We start from the raw sequence: 24,474 nt of genomic DNA, 5'->3' as shown, positions 1-24,474 counted from the left end.
TTTTTCTGATATATAAACAGTAGGTATTTTTATGTTTTTAAAAGAGAAAGTAATATTATCACATTTTCTTTTACGACACATATGTAAGATATTACAAGTACATTTATCTAAGGATAACTTAGCGGCGTATGTGAGAGACCAGTTGGATATATTATTAAGTATTTCCGTAAAAGTTAATTTGATGTTATGCAGATCGAGTTGTTTTGAAAATATCAGAATGTCGTCTGCATACATACAGTAGTAGACTCGGAAATTGAATAGTATCTCGCTGATTTCATTAAATACAATTATAAATATGACCACAGATAAAGGAAAACCTTGAGGAACCCGAAATTTTCGGTTGGTTACAAAGTTTTTAAGTAGGTTGTATATTTTTGGTCCCAATTTCCATTTATAATTGTTTTAGAACTTTATGAAGTCCGATGCGTCAGTTTGAGTTTCTGCGAACGGCGCCGAATTGATTCTCTACGATCTTCGTGTACACTTTCAGCTAAGGCCGCTACATTTTCTTCACTGTGCTGGACGTGGTCTATTCGGTCGAATATTATCCAATAATGAATTCTGGGTCTCAATATGAGTGATGGTGCTGCGCATAGTACGCTCAGTAGGCCAATTATGTTGACTATAAGTTGAGCGAAGCGTGCGAAACATATTCTTTACAGAACGTTATTTTTCGTAATAAGGGTAACCGATTAGTAAACATTGTTCCACGATGAAATGGCAAACAGCACTGAACAAATATAACGTGACAGCTTGACTCGACTCACGCGTGATCTGTCAAAAAAAGCTATTAAAAAAAAGGAGCTATACTTGGATCACCCGTTATAACGCAATATCTAACTCGATTATTTTTAGGTGATACAACCAATCATTAGGCGTACAAAACTATTATACTCTGTAGCAACATGTTGCAAGAGTATAATAAGCGTACTATAATATGTGGCTACTGTTTGTTATTAACTAAATTATTTAAATAATTTCGATGAAATGATAAAAGTTTTGCTTGGCAGCCCTCAGATTAACTCCATTCAGAATTCACTTCGAGTAGAATATGGTAATTGCCATTTAAGCTTATGGGCTTTACCCGTATAGAATATAATCGAGTATAAATGAAACATAAACATGGTATATCTATGTCTATGGGGTTAAGTTTTAGCTGTTACAAACAAACATTAGGGAGACAACTATTATCAATGTGCAAAGATGTTGCGAGACATTATTACATAAATACATCCGTGTTTATGCAATTACCATTTAATTGGATTACGAGGTTTGTTCAAAAATGATCGCGAATTTTGAATTTTCGCGGGCCACGTGCATTTGATTTCGATTGTTTTGTTGCTTTATGTTTGTACTCATATCCTTTACTTATGCTGACAGAGTCGGCAATTTTGAATGTTAATTTTTGACAGCTGCTGTACTTGGAGGCGTTTTGGCTCATCTTCGATTTTTGTTAAGTAAAAGAATCAGATTAAATTTAAAATTACGTTACATGAGAAGTAGGTGCGGTTGTGCACAGATTTCACCCATTTTAAAAACTGTAACATAAGCATGTCAGGGTCATGATACACACCATTATGGTGGAAATTGGTGTAAAACTTTTAGTAGTTTCCAAGTAATGTATGATAAAGCGAAATGTTACCAGTAAGATTGGATGGTATAGGATTAGTAGTTTGAAAGGGGGTGAGCCCACGACCACTTTTTAACAAACACAGCATACTCGTAGACGTATCGGTGTAATTTCAATTTTTTTAATGAACTCTTGAACACTACATTTTAAACACTTACTTATCACTCAGTAAATAACTTAAATATACGTACAATTTTCTACAATAATATACATAATACCTATACACCTACAAAGTTTACAACAAAGTACAATAAATACATATATGCATATCACTGCATTTTTGCAGAACTAAATCAAAACAATCCCTAACAATCTCAAAAATGTGATGTTTAACTTTTGGTATGGTCCCGTACAGCACAAAATGTCGTTAGGGATCTCATCGTTTCTACTTTAAAACATTGACAAACAATTGGTCTTCAAAGGTTTGCAGGGATATCTCACATAACTACTTGTATATCTGAAATCCAAGTTAACTGGAAAACCACACTTGCTGATATAATTATTTTGTAAACATAAGATTCTATTTATTAATTAATTAAGCTCATTCGAATTTATTAGAATGTTTATTTACGTAGTCGTAAGAATTGATTTATACTCTAAGCAGTTATCGCCCAGCTATCTGTTGTCAAACAATTTTACTAAAACTGTTTTTATTTAAAATAAATCATGTTTTCAGGCTGCTGAAGAAGAAGCGTTTAAATACGACATGTCGATCAAACCAGCAGATTTTCTGGCGCCGTATTTAATACCATACAAAAAGCGGTCACTCACATATGAAGAATCATGGGCAGCTTACAACGAATGCTTATATGAACTCAAAACCCGGTTTGTGGGGCTATTAAATGATCTTCAACGTCAATACGAAGATGTATGAGAACATTTATACTAAGCTAAAATTATACTGGTGACATGTTTTTAATATTTATTTTCAGCTTACTGCTGAAGCTAAGTCACTTCAAAATTTTTTAAATAAATTTGAAGACCAGTTTGATAACTATAATTATGAGAAACTTGTGGAGCAAGCAGACGTCATCGCCTTACACAAGCGAATGATTCAACAACGATTGACTTTAGCACATGAAGAATCACAAAAGAAATATGAAACTGTGAAAAAATCTCTTCTGAGAGATCCTCGTCTCAACTTAAATCATACAATGTCCAAAGCAGAGGATTAAATATATATACATATCTACCTAAATACTCTAAATCCCTTGAAAGCAATATATCAAATAAATCTTTTTATACCCTCGCAACATGTTGCTACGGAGTATAATAGTTTTGTTAGCTTAACTAAATAAATATGTACGTCAGAAGCATTAATATTTCAGAATTATGGTGGTACCGAAGGGCCTTATAACAGCCGGTATTAAAACTCGACATTAGACGTGGCACCGCCAACCTTTAGGTGAAATCATTTGTCTCAGAAAATACTTCACCAATATCAACCAAATTTGCATATGCTTTTCATATCCCCCACATACTTATATAAAAAGTTTCGTTTGAATTTATTCCGTATATTTCGGTCATAAGTGAGTTATCTCAAAGAAACTCAAAGGTCAGCTGTTTTTGGTAACATGTGTCTATACTCCATATATATATATAAGAATTTTAAACTTCCAGTTAGCTTTGTACGGTCTATATCAGTCAATGAGTAAATTAAGTAAACGTATAGTACTGGATATGCTATCGTTTAATAAATGTGAGAAATCGGTCCCTGAACTACCACGGCTCTCATATACATACCATACCTACTACTAAATATAACATTATCGTTACTCTAGCAGACTTTATGGTTGTTTGCGTGTTAGTTATCTTCATAAAACTGAGTGCAAACATGTATACTTAAACTAAGCCAAAAGGTAATGCAATGAGCGCAAATCTTCCCCTACCTTATACCTTATATAAGGATTTCTGATTTTTCCCTGACTTTAAACCATTTATGTTACTCAATATGTAAGTGGATAGGTTGTCAAGTTATCTTAAAAATTATGTGGCGGTGAATACAAATTAAATAGGTCTAGACCTTGCTATATACCTCATATTTTTAATATAATGATTTCTGATCCTCTCTTTGGTTGTGTTTATATCACATACTCGTATATTAATTTGAGTTAATTAGGTTGGTTTTAATATAAATATCTCGGACACGAATAAAATAATAGTAATGAAACTATGTGAGTCTAAAACCTATCATATATCTTAATAATATGCCAAATAGGATTGAATTACATTGACCATTTTGTACAACAATGAATGTTGACTTTAACAAAACAACAACATTTAAGGTTTTGCGAAACTGGAACCTTTGAGCTTTGAAAATTGCAAAAGTATAAAATGGTCGGTTACACCCGAACCTAGTCCTTTCGTACTTGTTATTCACTAATTTGGAAAGTTATTGTATTTAATTGAGATAAATTGGGAGATTTGGAAAATGCTGTTACTTAGAAGGGGTCTGATAATTGTTTAAACTTACAATGCCATTTAAAGGCGATGAATTGCATTTTAAAGTAAATTGCTATATGCACAAATACAGTTTTTTTTACACCAGTTTTTAGACCGAATAGCCTCTTTTTGCGGGCTTTGAGCCGAATCAAGATAACCAACCCGATGTCATTTTAAAATGCGCAAAAGGAACCAAAATACACTCAAAAAAAAATTGAAATTTCAAAATGAAAATCTCCAATAAGCACACACAACATGCTTTAAGTATGACAAGAAGTTTATTTTAACGAGTTAAGAAAAAATCATTGGCGAAATTTCCGAGTTAAAATGCAAGAAAGGTCAACTAATATAATATTGGGAAATACTCAAACCACATTCAGCCACTGTAGTCATTCACAAGAATTGGTAGCTTGTTGCATCGAGCTAGTCGCAATAAATAGATGTCCTCTCAATCTTATGAAGAGGATTTCGGATAATGATAGATCTGTTGTTCAAAACTGTTCGCATCAAATTCAACCGTCAAAAAATTTGAAGGAAGAATTCGTAAAAAGAGCTAAACTTCGATCCTCAATGACATCTAAACTTGATAATCGATAAGTTAAAGTTTTCAAGTAGATTTTAAGTATGCACACTCTACTTGTATAATGCCCTCTTTGTCGATGAAAAATAGTGATGAACCATATCGACTTCAATATGACGAATATTGAAATAGATGCTCTAAAATCGTTTGAAATAAACAGAATTTACTTGTAACAATGGACATTACGGCAAATATTAAGAATCTATGAATATACTAATATTTAGTTTTAAAATATTTGTAGATTTAGACGTTTATAGAAACTTTGACATTGATAACGGAGATGGCAGCGATGGAAACAGTGAAGAAATTCCGGGCGAAACCATTCCATTTTCCATGTTTGAAGAACTTAATCCAGCATATACGCTTAAACTACAAAGAAAAAATTGTATTATTTTTGTAAAAAAATTTAATAAAGTTTGGATGGGTTAAAGCGAAAGATCCTGACTACACTATCAAACCAATTGGAATTTTTATTAACTAATTTGAATGTTTGCAGTTTATTTACAACCAAGGTAATAGATTTTATTATTAAAATTTAGCAAAACATATTTAATTAAAATTATATAAAATTAAATGGTTAGGAACGCCTACACTCTAACATAAGATTAGCTCTGAGGATGAACTGAAACCCATACTTGAAAAGTGAAAAAAATTAAACTTTACCAAATAGAAAAATTGTTGCAGATATAATTAATTATTTTGACAATATTAAATCTACTTCATTAAACTCAGATATTTTGCAAGAAATAATTAGTTTATGTTACTTTTTCTAATTTTTTTGTTTTACGTTTAAAACAATAAATAATCATTTAAAATTAAAAATTTCAAGCAAATTGAATAATTATTGAATTTTTTGTAGCATCTTACTTTAAATTTTGACAATCATACGACCAGTATTGCTCGCCACTGTATGCATTGCCAAAGGCAGACATAGAGTACATATTTTAGTATCCTACGGAAACCATATGTGTGTCAACTGAATTTTTGTTCCAAAGCAATAGGTTCTGTACTACAATAGAGTTCAAGAAACCATAGAAATTATGTGGTGTCGTTTAATGTACTATTCGATTCGAGAACAAAAACAAATATTATTCATCGAAATTATTTTTCAAAATTTTCTTCATTAAGATCTACGAGTATACAATTTTGCATGCGTATGAATAAACTTCGAAACACTTTTGCCACTCTAATTGAGGTATCTCAAAAACATGCGTTCTGAACGCATCAACCGCCTCTTCAGGTGTCGAAAAACGTTGACCTCTTAGTTTGTTATTTACGTACGGGAATAAAAAGCAGTAATTCGGTGCCAAGTCAGGACTATACGGTGGATGACCCATCAAATCGATGTTCTGAGTGCTCAAAAATGCAGATGTTTCAGTCGATGTGTGAAAGCTCGCATTGTCGTGGTGAAGGGTGATTCGTCTTTGGCGGCTGGTTTTCGTGATTTCTTGAAAGACAGCTGGCAAAAAAATGGTTGTGTACCACTCAGAATTTACTATTCTGCGTGGTTCTAGTGGTATGGTTGCGACATGTCCAGATTTACAACAAAACAGGCAGCCACTTGCTTGGAAGTGCTTTGTGCGCGAAGAACTTTTGTTGGGTTCTGCTCATCTATGTCATAGACGTGTTTCGAAGCACCGCTATTGTTTTTTTTTAGCATTTCTCTCGACCAATCGACACGAGCCTTTTTTCGCGCGACTGACAAATTATGTGGGACCCATCAAATATTCATGCAATATTGAATGTATGCTGGTCCCATTAATGCCTATAGTTGTCTCAATCTCACGATATGTCATATGCTGATCTTGCGATACAGTTTGCGCACAGCATCAATAATTTCCGGGCAACCTTCACGAAATTCATCTTGGAGTGATCTGTGCGTGGCCTGAGCTGAGTAGAGAATAATTTTCAGCTCAGTTTTTTACTCACACTCAAAACCGTCAGGCGAATTAAAAAATTAAAATAAATTAAATTACATTTAACAGTTCTAAATTTTGTTACACCGTTGTTAAATACTTGCCACCTAACGTGGAGAACGCGTGTTAAATAAGAGAAAAAGTAAAGCATTCAACAAACTAAAGACTTTTAAATGAAAAAGGAAACAACTATCAATAGACTAAGGAATTTTTTTACAACAATCAACAAGCTAAGGATTTTTATACCCTTGCCACATGTTGCTAAAGAGCACAATAATTTTGTTCACCTAACGGTTATTTGTATCACCTAAAACTAATCGAGATAGATGTGGAGTTATACATATGTATATAAATGATCAGGATGACGAAAGAAAAACGCCATTAATCGAAAACTTATAAATTGCCATAACTAAGCCGCAAATACAAAACTGTCATTTGGTTCAACGAATTGCAATAACAAAACTACCTACTTGTATGGTTTTCAAACCACACCCTAATAGGTTTAATTTATATATGTATCTCCCAAACCATTCAAGCTTTATCGCCCAAATTTGCACAGGACAAAAAATTTTGAAATCTCTAGGCGAAAATTGGTCTACAACCACACCTACCTCCCATACAAGTACTTGTATAACACAACTTTAAATTCCATCTGATATTTTCACTTCCCAGTATACAAATCAAGCGCTAATGAATGTATTCGGATAAATCATTGCGCAAATAGAGACTTTGAAGTATGCCATCGTTATCAGGTGTAAAAATCGTCAAAATCGGACCATAACTGTTTCAGCCCCACATGCCAAATATAATAATAAAAAAAATAATAAAAAAAAATTGCATCAAAATAAGTTCTTGAGTATACCTGAACAATGTCAAAAATTAATGCAATCAGTTCTTTCATTTCCTTGCCCCAAAATACCTTATATAATGATTTCGGACGTTCCACCTAGCTTCAAACCGTTTAGGTTGATGTATGATATTTTAATACAATTTTTTTTTAAGGTTTTAAAATTATATTAATAGTTTGGCGATCAATATAAATGAAATTGGTTTTTTAATACTACCTATACCTGGAGGTGTTTTTCCGGATTTGATCCTTTCAAGTTGAACTTAGCCCTTCCGACTTGTTTAATATAATATAAAGTTTTGACAGCACCTGAAAGAATTTACCGGACTTCCATTCTTGCAAGTTGCAAGAGTACAAGTAGCCCTTCTCTTACTTGTTATGACTTAATTTTGTGTTAACGTTTGTTTTTAGATATTTCCCAAGGAAAATACAACTTAACTAGAAAAATAATATATTTGAATGCGGGCATATCACCATTTTTGAGTGATGCAATTGGCAAGGCGCTTATACGATACGAATGGGAAATATGGTACTGAGCTTTTCATTGGTACTTGGAAGCCGAGGCAATCAAAAACCCCATCAAAAGGAAAAATAAATTGTTACATGTTGGTCGAAAACAACTTTGAGAAGAAATTTACTCGAATAACATACCTGTGGGGGGATGTTTTTCAGCGATTGGTTAGTAAACTACACCAATATTTCTCATTTTAAAGGAACTCGACTTTCAAACACCAACGTATACTAATTGACAAAACTGACAGAGAGATTAAGAGAGAAAATTAATTAACTAAGACACATTGTGTTACTGAATAAAATAAAATAAAATAAAAGATAAAGGCCACGAACTTAATCAGTTTAATTGTTCCAAAGTCTCAGATAACTCCGTGGAATTTACACAACAAGATTTCCATGCTGATCGATTCAGGTTCGCTTTTCTTTGTAGTGAAAAAGACTGGAAGATGTAGAATTCTGAGGTAATGTCGGAATTGGTTTATTAAAGGTTAAACTAGTGTTTGAATCTGTTGTGGTCACTGACTACTTGGGTAGGGAGACTGCCCTAAAACTAAATGTTTTACAGTCAGGAGCGAACGTTAACATCATTGAAAATATGACTCCATTTCCGAAAATAAAAGGTAGCACTTGTCTCTTAAAAATTGATAAGTCAGTGAGACCAATATAGCAACACATAAGGTGAATTCCATCCGCTTCAGAAAATAAGGTTCGTGCATGAAACACATAGAAGAACATTCTTGAACATTTTAAAGATGGCAGCGACATATAAAACAGCTGATATACACAACTTCGTTTCTGCCGTACTAAAATTTTTCACCTGAATGAAAATTAAAAATTTAAGTATTTGAAGTTTTTGTGCAAAATATAAGTAAAGAGGTCGATTTATTTGTTTTAAATTTTCAATTGTTATTACAAATGATGTATCAGAGCTATTTTATGCTTCTGTTGGTAAAATAACGTTAGATTTGTTAGAGTTTTAAATAATTTTAGTTTCACATATTAGTGGCATTACTACAGCTGCCCAATGTCATCGGCAAAATTAGAAATAGTATTAATTTGCCGACAGCGACAACTGTAAGAATGCTGCCGACTTAACGACCGCTGTTGTCAAAATGACTGTGCCCATAAAAACGTGTATATTTTAATATTTGCTACCTGTCGTCTGCCGCCTTGTGCATCATTCATGAGTGCAAACCAGGGATTTTAATCTGGGTAGCCCTCTTTTTTAAATTGCGAAACGTCTAAACCTCCTGCACCCAGTCAACTGTTAAAGTCGAGTAGGTGATTTGCTCTCTAATTTTCAATGTCAGGAGAGTTGGGCATCTATGGTTCCCGTGCTTGGATGTCTCCCGTGGTCATTGTATTTAAAGATGATGGTCACTTTTATTTATGCATAGGCATGAACAGATATGGGCACGACCGCAATCAAACGAGCATCACAATATGAGATGTGATAGTATACCTAATGTAGAACAGAGCTAATTAGCGATCAAAAATATTCAGTCTGCTTTCAGATGTCGAACAAGCAGGCAGAGATAAAGAGATGTTTCTTTCACTGGAAATGAGAGCGCTATTGCTTAACGTCAAAACCTCCTGAACTGTCAAAGTTCCGGTCCTGACGTTTAGCAATTGGAAAAAGAGGGACGGCCATACTGAAATCTTACAGAAAAATATGTGAATAAAGAGATTTGTTGCTGGTGTTGAAGATCACTAACAAAAATTGGAATACAATGAAAATGAAAGAAAACGCGAAATTGAAATATATGTGAAGAAATCTTTTGTGATGCATTGCTTAGTAGTATTATATTAATTTTCAATTGAAAATTATAAAAAAAAAATTATTAATTGTGAGCCAATGCATTTATTCTTTTGATTAAGTGAAACATACCACTGGGACAGTTGCGTCGCCCTCCACACGCGTTATGTCCGTAGTGGCAACGTAGAAATCAGTTGTTCTATTTTGTTTTAATTTGACCAATGTAGACAACGCTCAATTTCTATACATGGTTTTACACATTTTGATTTTCAGTTACAATTTTTCAAAATGAAAAATATCAAAACTAAAGTCCAACTATTAAAAAGTAAGATAAGGCTAAATTTGGGTGTAATCGAACATTTCATACTCTTCCAACTTTCAAGGATCAAAGCCGGGGAAATACCTTCAGTTGCTGGCAAAACTTTATGTTAAGAAATGTAGCGAAAAGGTTCAATTTCATTGTTCGATGAAATGGGGCATGGATTACAATCATATTAACTTATTTTGAAGGTCATATACTCACTTAATTTTATTTTTTATTTCCCGTCAGAGAAAATTATACTAAAATCATTGGGGGCATAGAAATGGATGAGTTGATTGCATTAATTTTAGACATTGCTCTGGTGTACTTGAGAACTTATTTTCAAGCAATTTTATACATACATATGTGGGATGTCCACAATAATGGTCGATTTATTTACTTTCCATAAAATGATATAATGTGATTACATACAAAAATAGTGATGACGTGCTTACAGCTGAACGATGCGTGATGAAAAGGGAAAATGGAGGTACGTCAGCATGACAGATAGTCTAGGTTGAATGTTGGCACATCTGCTTTATAAATAACTCTTGCATAGTTGCATTTGTGATTGCCACATCACTCCCCCTATACAGGAAAGCAAAATCGTACTCGTCGTCCCGATTTTGTCTGGTACTCTTTTGGCTGAGTTGTTTGATTCGACGGATTTTGGCTATCCTCGGCGACGAAGGCTGATTTTAACCGGTCGATGGAGATGTTCACGTCCTTTCCCTGGATTTTGACTTTGAAAAACTTGTCGTTGCGTTCGACTACTGGAAATGGTCCCTCGTACGGTGATTGAAGCGGCTGGCGAATTGCGTCATTATGCACGATAACTGATGGTGTTGTGTGCAGATTCTATTTCACGAAAAGTGTATAAGCTGAGCTATTTATTGTTGGTGACGGTCTCAGTGCCTGCATGCGTATGTGTAAATTTCCGACAGATTCAACTTCGGTGACGTTGTGCGTGTAATCTTTGGAAAATAGCTGACCAGGTAGTTGAAGAGTGTTTGAAGTATGTATAGCGTCAATGCGTGACATTGTATCTGCTATTATGTTGTCTGCCTTCCAGCATATGTTGAAAATATTTGACTGCTTTGTACGCCGCTAGCAGTTCACGATCATTGTATCTCGTTTGTGTTTCGCTAAGACGTTCGGAATAAAAACCTAGTGGTTGCCACTGGTCGTTGTCATGATGTTGGAATACCGCACCTACAGCAGTTCCGGAAGCATCCACTGTCAAACTGAGTTGAGCCCCGGGTTTAGGATATTCGAGTAAAGTTGCGTTCCATAAATAATTTTTACACTGCTGGAATGCAATGTACTGTTGATGTGTCGTTTTTATTGTTCACGAGTTTGAATAACGCCATTAGCCTTTCGGCGGCGCAAGGCAAAAATCTGCGGAAAAAGTTTACCATGCCGAGGAAACCGTACTGGCGCAGTTTTTCGAACACTAATTGCAGACGTTGACGATGTTGGTTCATATCTTTTGACGATATCAAAATGTCATCGAGATATGGCCAGGCGAAATCGTATTCGCGGAAGACGTGATCCATGAATCTTTGGAACGTTTGACTGGCATTTCTTAAACCAGAGCACATGAAAAGGAATTCAAACATGCCAAATGGTGTGGTTATTGCTCTTTTTGATATATCTATCGGTTCGCCAGGAATCTGGTGCTATGCCCGGCGTAGATCGAGTGTGGAAAAAATGCTGCAACCATGCAGTGAGTGCGTAAAGTCGTGCAAGTGTGAAGGGGGTACCTGTCAGGTTCGGTGACAACGTTTAGTCGCCTGAAATCCCCGCATGGCCTCCACCCGCCGTTTTTCTTTTTCGTCATGTCTTTGAATTCTCCCATAAAATCCAGGAACGGTTGATTTTTGTTAATGAATAAGAAATTCAATACTACTTCATTATTAGTTAACACTGAACTACATTTGCTAACGCTTGTGATGTCGTCGATGAGTTTTCGTTGTCGTAGGTTGAACGATAAGTTAAAATGCGATAAAAAATCCGCTCCAATGATGGCTTGTTTTACGTCGGCAACTATGAAATTCCAGGAAAATTGGCGGTGTATACCCAAATTTTTTCACCATAAGTTTTTATGGTGGACCTGTTTGCTGCGTAGAGGTAGTTACTTTTGTCAAGATGTCTACGTTGTTGTTGCGTCGGTGGAATTACGCTGACATCGGCTTCCGTGTCGATGAGAAATTTCTTGCAGATACCTTATCTCGAACTATTAAGCGGCGGTTTGTGTTGTTGAGCCTGTCGTCGACCGCCATTGACGACAGATTAATTAGTTTAACTTTCTTACCAAATTTTAGGTGGTACCAGCACAAATCGTGTTTTGCGTGCCAGAGCGCCCGGTTCCTGCTTCGACTTCGAGATGGACGACATATGTTTGCTTTTATCGAGGCGATTTCTTTTATGATCTCAGCCAGTTGTTGCTCGATGCTAAATTGCGCCTGTGTGGATGTGTGTTGGGCTTCAACAGCGTGTACATGTGGTGTGTCGCTAACCTCACTTATTTTATCTGCGAGCAGAGCTACTTTGTCCAGGGGATCGTTGCTGATGGAAATAATTAGTCGCATGTTGGATGGTAACCGACTCATCCAAATTGACTTGAGTATGTTGTCGTTTATTTCGCTGCCTGGTAAACTATGCATCTCGGGCAAGAGTTGTGATGGGCGCATGACACCAAGCTCTTGTTCTTGTAATAGCCTCTTTACACGTTTTTGCTCGGAGTCTGCGAATTGCGTAATTAGTGTTGGTACATAGTGCTGTTCGGTGGATTGAGAATAACGTCACTTATTTGTGCTAGCACGTTGCTTTCTGTTGCGGCCACGACAGTGTGATACTTGGTCTTGTCGCTCGTTATCCCTGCGGCAATAAATTGTGACTGCCAGAATGGTGAAATTTTGATGGACACTTTAGCAACTTCCACGCTGCGAGGCTGCAAATTTTCTGCCAACTGATTTAGCGCGTCCTCTTCGGCCATTTTGCTTGCGTCGGGGTCACCAATATGTGGGATATCCACAATAATGTTCGATTTATTTACTTTCCATAAAATTATATAATGTGATTACATACAAAAATAGTGATGACGTGCTTACAGCTGGATGATGAAAAGGGAAGATGGAGGTACGTCAGCATGACAGATAGTCTAGGTTGAATGTTCCCATATCTGCTTTATAAATAACTCTCGCAGAGTTGCATTTGTGATTGCCACACATATATAAATATAAACCTATATATGGAGTAAAGTCAGCCGGACTTTTCAAAATCGTGAATATAATTTATATGGGGGTATAAAGTCAACGGGAAGTTCGAAAGTCTTTATATATATAGTCTTTATTATATATTTTCGGCAAAAGGTCGGTCATACGCACTGGGGTCCACCAATTCGGATTGAACAAATTTGGTCCGATTTTGACAATTCTTAAACTCGATATGGCAGCACTAAAGCGCTATTTGTGCAAAGTTTTATCCCAATATATTCTTTAAGAGCAGGATATTCAATGTTTTTGATGTTACACGACTTATTTTAATACTCTTGCAACATGTTGCTACAGAGTATAAAAGTTTTGTTCACCTAACGGTTGTTTGTACTATCTAGAACTAATTGAGATAGAAATAGGGTATAGGTACACCATATACAAGTATATACAAGTGATCCGGATGACGTGGCGGGTTGAAATCCGGATGTCGGACTGTCCGTGCCAGATGTAACTTCAGTAAAAATTCAGTTATCGTAATTAAACTTTGTGCACGTATTCTTAGACAAAAAAGTAAGGACAAGTTCCTATATGGGCGTAATCGAACCACTGCAACGCCTACAAAACGCCATTAAAAGAAAGTGCATTAACCAAGCACTTACATCAGTATATAAAACTGATATTCGGTACAGGGGTTCGCAGTAGCAAGGGGCACCTGTGGGCTATAAATTAAAAAAAGGAGGAGGCCCCGCCCTCTAAATTGTTTAAAGAATATATCTTCTAAACCATTCAAGCTATAAAAACCAAATTTGCTCCGAGCCCTTAAGTACTTCTTAGGCTGAAAAAACGGATGAAATCGGATGATAACCACGCCCGCTCCCCATATAACGGTTTTGTAAACAACTACTGAAAGCGCGATAATTCAAAAAATAAATTCGCCAGAGCTATTATGGTACATTTAAATCCCAGATGATACAAGAATTTTTTATAGAACCGGTGTCAAAATTTGACTTCAGGCGAAAACCCATATCTCAGGTCTTACTGGATCGATTTCAATCAAATTCGGTAAGTAATATTCTGGCATTCTTATATTGCAGTGTGAAAATGGACGAAGTTTTTATCGAAAATATCGGTCAATATGTAAGATATATTATAGAAACTCAGAGAAAATTTTTATCTCATATCAATATGCTCGTGTGCCAAAAAACGGATGGAATCGGCTAAATAATTCCCTTAGTCCCCATATATCCAATAGAAAATTTCGAAATTACAGCTGACTGTATACCGCAAATATCAGTCAATATGTGAGTTATCTTAAGGAAATTAGAAGGGCATGTCTTTCTTATAACAATGTATCTTTGTACATAAAATGGATAAATTCATACAATATATACTACTAATATCAGGATTTTGAAACATCCGGTTGACTTTATCCTGCATATATTGGTGATGGTATGTCAATTAACTTAATGAAACTCAGAGATCATCTTTTTCTATGGTAATGGCAAAAATAGATAAGATATAGACGGTTCAATACTATTTCTATCTCTCATATAACTAATATAAAGTTTTCAAACTTCTGATTGGCTTTATACCGTATATAGGTATTGGTCAATAAGTAATAAGTAAGATATGTATCTTCTCAAAATTAACTATACGGATGAGATTGGACATACTATAGTTTAATGCCGAAAATATGGGATATTGGTCTAAATAATAATTATAAAGTTAATTAATTGAAGATATATCCCCGGTTTTGATCTTTGCCCTTGAGCCCTTTCTTACTTGCTTAATATAATTTTTTTGCAAGAGTATAATTAAATATATGCGGTTCCACCTGAACTAAGACTTCCTTTCATGTTTTAAATGCCAAATTGGCCAACTATAATCTCATTACCACTCAACATGAAATAATAATATCAGACCTGCTTGTTTGACTTCTGCTAACAGACTGATTATTATACTCTCGCAACTTGTTGCTACAGAGTATATTAGTTTTAACGGTTGTTTGCATCACCTAAAACTAACCGAGTTAGATATAGGGTTATATACCTATATATAAATGATCACGATGAAGAGATGAGTTGAAATCCGTCCGACTGTGCAAGCTTGAATAAAAACTTAGATATCTTTATAGTACACATGTTTCTTGGTACCGTAAGACGGTTGGTATGACAGATGGGCGTAATCGGATCTCTGCCACGCCCACAAAACGCCTTTAATCAGAAACAAATAAATTGTTAGAACTAAGCTCCACAATAAGATAACAGACTGTTATTTGGTTACAGGATCACATTACAGAATTGAATCTCATTAAAAATTTTGTTTTTAAGTGGGACAGTGTGAAAATGACTGAAATCGGGTAACAACCACGCCCAGTCCCGTATAACGGTTCTGTTAAAAACTACTAAAAGCGCGATAAATCAAGCACTAAACACGCCAGAGACATTAAATACTATATCTGGGATAGAATGAGATGATTTTATAGGAACTGCGTTCAAATATTCCATATCTAGAGATCTGCTTAACCGATTTCAACCGAATTCGGTACATAACATTCTTCTCATATTTCTTATGAATTATTTTTTTGTTGAGAGAGATCACGATCTTCTGATTTATTTTAGCAGCTTTGACAAGCAAAACAACGAACTACCACTGAAAATCCCGCAGAAATAAATTGCGAAAACCGAGAATTATTTTAGAGATCAGGTTTTTTTTATTAAGAAAAAATGGTTTTGTGCTTAGCAAAATCAAATGTCAATGTAAATACATATTTTGGCTCCTTGCTAATTTTATTTAAACTTTGACGTTCAAAAAAATATCACAAAGTATTGTTTATTGAATATACAATTAGCCCGGAAAAAGAAGTACGTTTCATGTATGGATTATTTAAAACATGTAATTGTGTTTATATATTAAAATATTTTGTTATATTAAGGCTTAAACGTTAATTTTAAAAATCCTTTGTGATTAAAAAATATTTGTATATTTATGGGATCTATCTTCTAAAACAAATGTTAATTATGAGTGCTTTACTATAGCATGAAAACCGAAAAATACCCATAAAATACATTATAAATCTCAAAATGTCTTTCCATAGTGGCGTCCCTGTGAAATGTTTTAAAAAGTATGCATTTTGACAGCGCTGTCTCGAATCAAAACGTTTCGCGTCATATTATCCATGGGTTGCCTCCTGATTGCAGATTGATTTTACTGTTGTTTTGCCCCATTGTAAGTGCTCGTTTTGCGCTCTCCGTTTGTGCGTGTTATTGAAAATCCGTGTGTATAACATACACAGAGATCGGCATTTCATAGAACAGTTGTGCAAACTAACGCGCTAAAAAGCGCTAAAAGGAATTAATTAGAAATATAGAGCATTATCTACCTATACAGAAATAAAATAATTTTAAATCAATTTAACAGAACTTTGGGTCAAAGTTAATTACACCACGACAGAATTGAACGAATATTTATATGAAAATATTTTCTGTATCGCACAGGGATTGCTATCAATACCAGCGTTGCCGTTTTAGTTGGATGGGACCAAAATTAGTAGTTTCATTTGCCTGCGGTAGTTTGGTTGGTAGGCATACGGTTTTGGTAGTCAATATCTTTTATCAGATATATTTAGAATGGCAATTAATCTTAGGATTTGTTCGCTTAAAATTGCATACTTTCTTGTTTGTTATTCATATTAACTAAAACATAGTTATGAATGGAAACCAGCTGCTCATTGTGTGGGATATCTCATATCTAACTATAAAAATAAAGGTGGAAAGAGTAAATGAAAGAAAAAGAGGCCCCAAGTTAGTACTTTAGTTTTACTTAAAATAATTGTTAATATTATATTTTTTATCTGTTTTTTCGGTATAACAATAAAGTACCTAAAACCTCCGAGTAAGCGAACAAAATGGTCTGAAAGTTAAGTAAATGAAAACTATAACTTTTCGACATGTCAAATAACAACCTGACACTGTTGTTGTTGTTGTATCGGTTGTTTTATTCCCACTTACGCGTGCTGTTTCGATGGGGTCGGATTTTAGAGAGAGTAGTGTTAGATGAGTGGGATTCATTGAGCTTGTAAAGAGGTGATTAAAGTCATGCGGTCACTCATTGCTCGCAAGATATACATTTGATAAGTGTGTCGAAGTTGATACTGGATACGTAAGAGTTTAACCTGCTGCAATATTTAGATTATATTATCGGAGCAGCTCGAGCTCTTCCTCTGCTATGGGTGGTAGTTTGTTTCCAAGTACGCACATCCCAGTCCCAAGTCTTATCAGCGTACTGTTCTACGAAAACATCCCAGCAGAGACTGCTTGGAGTGTAGTGCATTATGTTCCTTGCCCGGGATCATGCAAGCCTCACTATGTTATGTAGGTGTTCGACATTGTTCGAATTGTACGGAGAGCAGTGTTCTGACACGTCTAAATCTTCTTCGTTTGCGTTTCACTACATCCAGGCGACCATATTGGTGCAGCGTAGTTGATGACCGGCCGGCCGTTTGCCTCGTTTGTTGCCAACAACGTTTCTTTGTCCTTTCCCCAGGAGCTGCTGGCTACCGACTCGAAATTATATTAATACCCAGTCTGTGCTCCTTCGTCCAGTTCGGGAATGTGGTCGCTGTGAATTTAGTGGAGAAGAGTGTCAGGCTCCTTGCTAAAAAGTTGGTAAGATAGCTGTTTAATTGCGAACACATGATGATAGAAATTCCCTCTTGTGTTGGAGGAAGTTTCGATATATAGATGTTAAAGAGTAGCGGGAAGAAGACACGGTCCTTTGGAACAACCTGATTAATTCTTCGTAACTTAGAATTTTGAGCTCGAAACAGTGCAGATGATTGCCGATAACTTGACAATCTTTTGTAGATCTGATTGCTCGCCTGACCTTCAAAGAAAAAATTTCGGAGGAAATGCTTAAAAATATTCGATTGGCTTGAAACAAAGGAAGGCTGTGTAGCTAAATATAATTGACCTCTAAGGTTTATGTATGTAGATATTTTCCAAATATTTTTTTTGAAAACCCAATGTTTTGATAAGAAAAGTTTGTAGTTTTGCAACAGATTTGGTAGGCATTTTGGTACCCAGAAATTTCCTCAAAGGGCAGCACTGGTCACACTACCTCATTCTTGGGCATGAGTTGAGCAGATATTTACTATCCATACAAAATTTAATCAAAACAAAATGTGTAAACAAATCAGCGATCAAGACAAGTGCCTCTTTGATTCAGACTAAAGACTTTATTCACACATTTTCGCACATTTTTTGGTCTAACTTCAGCACAATCGAAAATTACCAAATACTATTCCTACTGCAACATTGAGACAGCGACGAAATAACATCGCATATGGTCATGCCGCTAAGGGAAATATAGATAAGTAGGTAAGAGTGTCGCCCCTATGAGCTCAATTAGCGCTAAACTGCGCCATTTTGATACACTATTCTATATGTTATCTCGTTTCATTGAAACAAATTATCTCCGCTATGCTTTTTGTAGATAGACATTCTAGGTTTGGTACCTGATGTGTTCTAAGAGTTCTACATCAGGATTGCGATAGATTTTAGTACTCGGAAAGGAAGCCTAGAACAGTTTCCTCATTCCACTCGAGTTCATAGCTGCGGCAAATATTGTTATAAAGCATTCCGTTATGGTGGCTGTGAGTCTATATATACATGATTTTACTGGAACTATTTAAAAAGTCATTAGTTCTTATCTTTTCGTATTTTGGCCATATCAGTTCTGAGCTAATTGTTCACATTTCGTATTGAGCTTCCTCTTGATCGTTTCCAGCGGGCGCGGTATTGTCTCAGACTCACTTTGAGAGGCTTCTGACTTGGCCAACGCGTCTGCTTTTTAGTTGCTAAAAATGGAGTTTATTTTTGCCGACGGCAAGGCTAAGAGTGCTGCGTGGCTATCTTCGTATATAGTACCTCTCTATATCATTCCGTAGTTATTCAGTAGAACTCCAGAGGCCTTTTCTATGGCCAGTACTTCCGTTTGGAAGATGTTAGCTGAGTTTGGTAGACAGAAGGAGAGAGAGATATGAAGATCCTTAGGGTATACCAATGTCCCTCCTCCGGATTCCATTTTGGGCTCGTCGGTATAGATTGACGAAGTATTCTTCTCCCTACTAAATGTCTTCTCCCTTCACGTCTAGAGGGTACTTCCACTTGGAAGTCACTATTGAAATCCATCCATGGGAGGATATAGTCTGATTTAGCAGAGAAGTGCTTTAGTTACTTTTTGTGTAAAAACATCTAGCAGTTGATGCAGGAGCATTTTAAGCGCATCTGTCGGACATGACTCAATTTAATTTTCTGATATTATATTCTCTCTTTAATGCTGGTTACAAGAGCAGTGCTCCATATGTAAGAATTGGTCAAATGATAGTCGTATACATCCACATGACCATATTCGGTTTTAGACCCAAGTTCCTGCTGAGTATTATCTTGCATGTTTAATATGGAATATATAATATATTATATTAGCGTTTTTAGTACATATTTCCATATTAATTTTTCAGCTCAGTTTGGTATTAGCCTCGACCCCTAGATATTTTGCTGTGTTGGATGGAGAAATTATTATTTCGTTGTTTGCGGCCCACAGGTGCAACCTTCGTAAGGTTCCATTATCTCACTGAATGTAGATGGAAACAGTATTGATACCATTAACACTATATCGTCTCCATATGCTACTACTTTAATTCCTCCTCCGTTGAGTTGGATTAGTATTTTTCAGTGCCTCCACCCATAGAAGCGGAGAAAGTACACCTCCTTGCGAAGTCCTTCTGCTTACAAAGCTAGTTCGTGTCACTGAGCCGTTTGTTGCTATAATAGTTCTGTTTATAAGCATCGATTGTAGCCATTTGCACACTATGTCACCTATGCCGCCATGGTTTAGAGACTCAATGATCGTGCTTAATTCTATATCGTTAAAAATTCCCTCTTTATCAAGAAAGGAAGCCATTGTATACTGTTTGAGGTGTGATGACTATTCTATTGCATTTAACGCCTCATGTAGGGCAGTTTCTGTTGAACGATCCGTAATGTATGCATGTTGTACTGAGCGATCTATTGATCTGATGTGTATGTCCATTAGTCTTTCTAGGACCTTTAGCAAGAAAAAGATGAGGTAAAGGTGTAAATTGATTGAAAGAGGCGGTTAACATTTTTTCGATCATAATCCCTCTGTATCTAATTCTTTATTATTTCTGATTATACCGTTATTATTTATGCTTATTTTTAAGCCTTTTGTAGCTATAATAGTCAATTCATTCCATGATGTTTTTCTAGGGTTTCGATATATTATATGAGAGGAGTATTGGATTTCTCGCGAATACTGAAAAGTATCCAGGAGTGATCTGACATAAATGATTCTTTGGAGGCTTTCCAGTCATCTACGACAAGGCTATCCATCTCTATAGACAGTGTGAGATCCAGCACTTCCGAACTTGGTGATATGAAGGTTGACTTATCGCCTCTATTACATATGCTTGAATTGCTATTAAGAATGTAATGTAAGAATCACTCACCTCTGTTGTTTGTGCGGAAGCTTCCCAATATAGTGTGTCTTGCGTTTACGTCTATTAGGATGTCCTTTTCTTTGTTGTCATCTGTAAGGTCATTGAGTGATTCTGGAGAAACTACCTTCTGTTTGTTCCACGCTTACCACTACGGTATCTGCTGTGTTGTAATTTCAACAAAGAAATTAATTTATATCTTTATTGATAAGAATACTTGCCCTTGCACTACCTTCATTTCGTTTGTAGAAAATGTTGTAGTTGGCGCTGTTCAGCCCTTGGACTACATCATCTCGGACCTAAGGCGCCTGTATTAGGCTATTGTCGATGCCCCTACCCTTAATGAGCGTTGTCAGACTAGCTGTAGAACTTTTTGTGTGCTTCAGATTTATGTGTGCAAATCTTAATTTCATTGTTCTCTTACGTGATGACAACATCACTCAGAAACTGGCTATTGTCGTCGACCTCTTCCGTGCTGATCTAGTTGTCAGCTTTCGATAAAGCCTCTATGGATTTTTGGCTACCAGTATGGGTCTGCTTACCTTATTTGGTTTCTCTTTGATAAGCTGCCAATCATCGTTCCTGGTACAGCCCAAAGCAGTTTTTCGCCTGGCTCATAAGCCTCTTGTACCGGCTCTTCCTCAGTTGATTTTAATACTTCTTTCTCTGTTTGCAGTGTACTCCTGTTAGTACTCTTGGCTGCCTTCTAGTTTGACGGTTCCATATCTAGGTTTAGGCACTTTGGTTGGTACCCTTTATTTTCGTTGCTGTCACTACTGGAGTGCGCCAGGTAGTGCTCTTTATCGTCTCCTAACTGGAGGCGAGGAAGTTGTCTTCAAAGACGTTGTGTTAGTTTGCCGTTGTCCCTGTAGTCGTTGCGGTGGTCGTCAAGGTGTCAATTGTTATTGAAGTTGTTGTTGTCTTTTTGATTGATTTGGTTTGTATTCATAGTTGGTCCCCCGAGTAATCCGGAAAGAATTGATCCTTTCTCTGCAGAGCCGGTATGCGGAGAGAAGGCATTAGTTAACTCCGACCTCGCTCGAACATCGAAGGGGACCGTACGCGAAATTGTCATTGCCCAATATATATAGATGGTTTTACACACATTTAGCTTTTCAGTTATAATTTTTCCAAATGTAAAAGATGAAAACTAAGATCCAACTAATAACAAGTAAGAAACGGCTAAGTTCGGGTGTAACCGAACATTTTATACTCTCGCAAAATAAAGTGGTATATGAGATATTTATTGAATTAAAAGAAGGAAGTCTTGCCTCAGATCTTTATGTACATCGTATTTGAGTTCGGTTTTATACGCTTATAATTCATCGTACACATAGCCTATAAAGACACATTTTTTTAAGTGAAGTAAAAAACACAATGTGAATAGGTAATTCAGTTAAAATTTTCTGCATGTATTTCTTCTTTATATTCTTAAGTTCAAAATGCAAAAGCAAAAATGTATATTCTTATTTTAATTTTTGTGATAACGGGATTTTAGTGTAAGAACAAGTAAACATAGGCACCATTATGTCTGCGATCAGTTAGCTTGAATTGGAAATAACATTACTTCTCATGAATTTGTTCGTTCTTTTTGCGTAGATTCTATTGTGTTTTAATATAATTAGTCGTTTAAAGAGCTCTTAACGAGTTTTAATAATATTTAAATAAATGGAAACCAAAGAAAAAGAAATAAGTCTGTCGGAAAGAAAAATTATCATTAAGTTGTGGAAAGATGGCGAAAGTTTCAGAAAATTTAGGCAAACTATTGGAAGAACGTATCCTTCTGTCCAGCGCGTCGTAAAAAATTAAAAAAAAACACCGGAATTTTAACGTCAAAACCGCGATCTGGCCGTCCGAAAATATTATCAGCCAGGGAAGAACTGGCTATGGTGAAAGTTAACCCTCGAATTACTTCCACAAAGATTATGGAAAACGTAAATATAACCATTAAAAAAACAATTTGTGCCAAACTGCTAGAAAAATTTTACGAAAAGCTGGATATCAAGACAAAAGTTCGTTCGGTTTTTTATTGATTTTTCAAAAGATGATAACTTTATGTACATTTGTCCGATTGAAGTCAAATATACGCCGTTTTGTTTGTAAACTTGTTGCCAACGAGATGCCAACTTCATTATACCCTTCTCGTAGAAGACTGCGTCCCTATTGTCAAAAAAACTTGGAGAGCCAATTTTCACAGGCCTCTCTTGAGGCCAACTTCTCACCATTCAGCGCGTTCGCCATGGACAGGAAAAGACGGTAATCACTTGGTGTCAGGTCCGGACTATAAGGTGGGTGCATTAGGACCTCCCATCCGAGCTCTCGGAGCTTCTGGCGCGTCACCAAAAACGTGTGTGGTCTGGCGTTGTTCTGATGGAACACAATTCGGCCTCTGTTGGTCAAAGATGGCCTCTTATGGATGAGTGCTGCCTTCAAGCGGTCCAGTTGTTGGCAGTAGAGGGCCCAATTGAGCGTTTGGCCATAGGGGAGCAGCTTGTAGTAGATGATTCCTTGCCAATCCCACCAAACACACAGTAAAACCTTCCTGGCCGTCAATCAGGTCTTGGCCACCATCTCGGCAGCTTCCCCGAGCTTTGACCACGACCGTTTGCGCTCGATGTTGTCATAAGTTACCCATTTTTTATAGCCTGTCACAATCCGATTCAGAAACGGGTCGATTTTGTTGCGATTCAGCAGCGATTCGCAGATGGAAATTCGGTCTATCATGTTTTTTTGCGTTAGTTCGTATGGCACCCAAACATCGAGCTCCTTTTTGAATCCCAGGTTATGCAAATGGTTCCAAACGGTTTTCTGGCTTATCTTTAGTTCCTCAGCAATTAAATAAGTGCTCACGTGACGGTCTGTTTCTACTATTTCCATGATTTTATTGCAATTTGAAGGTAGATGCTAAGGAGATGGTGGCTACAAAGTAAAGATAAAAACTTGGTGATTGTGAAACTGAAAAAATGGGAAATCATGATGAATAAAAAAGTGCTAGTAAATGCGAAGATTTTCATAGAAAACGATCCCACGCGTGAAGAAAGAGAAGTGCAGTGGAGAATAGCTCAAGAAGCGAAATAAATTAAAAAAAACAATCATACTGTTGAAGTAGGATATAGAAAAATGTGCGTCGACGGAAAATGGCTCTCGGGGCAACAAAAAAAAAGTACAATAATAATGAAAAGGGGGATTTTTAATTGACAGGTCGAATAAAACAGAAGGCGATGAGTTCAAAGGCCAAGCAACAAAAGAAGATTACTTGAAAGAAAGAAAGGAGTTCCGAAAACTATGCTTTGAAAAAGAAAGTAAAATGAAAGAAAACAAGATTGCAGAAATAAAAAACGCAAATACTGAAAAGAAGGTGTGGCAGTACATCAATAAATATAGGAAGTCTAGGTCAGAAATTAGCAAAGCCATCACCAAAATGGTGTAAACATTTTACTCATGCTGAATGGAGAACAAGCAAATACGGTAGGCGACTGGAATAGAGAAGAAGACAAAGATGAAGAAGATTTAACAGATGAGGAAATAACAAAGCAAATAAGAAAACTAAGGAGGAAAAAAGCTACTGGTGGAGATGGTTTCCCAAATGAAGCATGGGTCTTTGCACAAGGTAATACTCAACAAGAGATATGCAACCTAATGAAAAGGATATGGCATGGAGAAGGAATACCTGAAGACTGGAAAACTGGGCTAGTTGCGCCACTGCACAAAAAAGGCAATAAAGAAAGCGAGGAAAACTACAGAGGTATTGCACT

The 24,474-nt window shown here is 36.1% G+C and overlaps 1 protein-coding gene across 2 annotated transcripts in view; it reads left to right on the top strand.

Annotated features, from left to right (window-relative positions):
* The window catches only part of lobo (lost boys), a 375,899-nt gene extending 372,947 nt beyond the window's left edge, over nucleotides 1-2,952 (top strand). Inside the window, exons 8-9 of one of the 2 annotated variants that reach the window (XM_070113050.1) lie at nucleotides 2,307-2,498; nucleotides 2,563-2,952. In XM_070113050.1, the coding sequence (XP_069969151.1) occupies nucleotides 2,307-2,498; nucleotides 2,563-2,805 (435 nt within the window). In that variant the 3' untranslated portion in view covers nucleotides 2,806-2,952. Of the gene's footprint in view, nucleotides 1-2,291; nucleotides 2,499-2,562 lie in introns of both variants that reach the window. The other variant, XM_070113049.1, reaches the window with a different exon arrangement.
* The last annotated feature ends 21,522 nt before the right edge of the window (nucleotides 2,953-24,474 follow it).

The sequence above is a fragment of the Bactrocera oleae genome, chromosome 2 (genome assembly GCF_042242935.1).
Source record: "Bactrocera oleae isolate idBacOlea1 chromosome 2, idBacOlea1, whole genome shotgun sequence".
Taxonomy (NCBI): Eukaryota; Metazoa; Arthropoda; class Insecta; order Diptera; family Tephritidae; genus Bactrocera; species Bactrocera oleae.
This window is presented reverse-complemented; position numbering and strand designations above follow the sequence as displayed.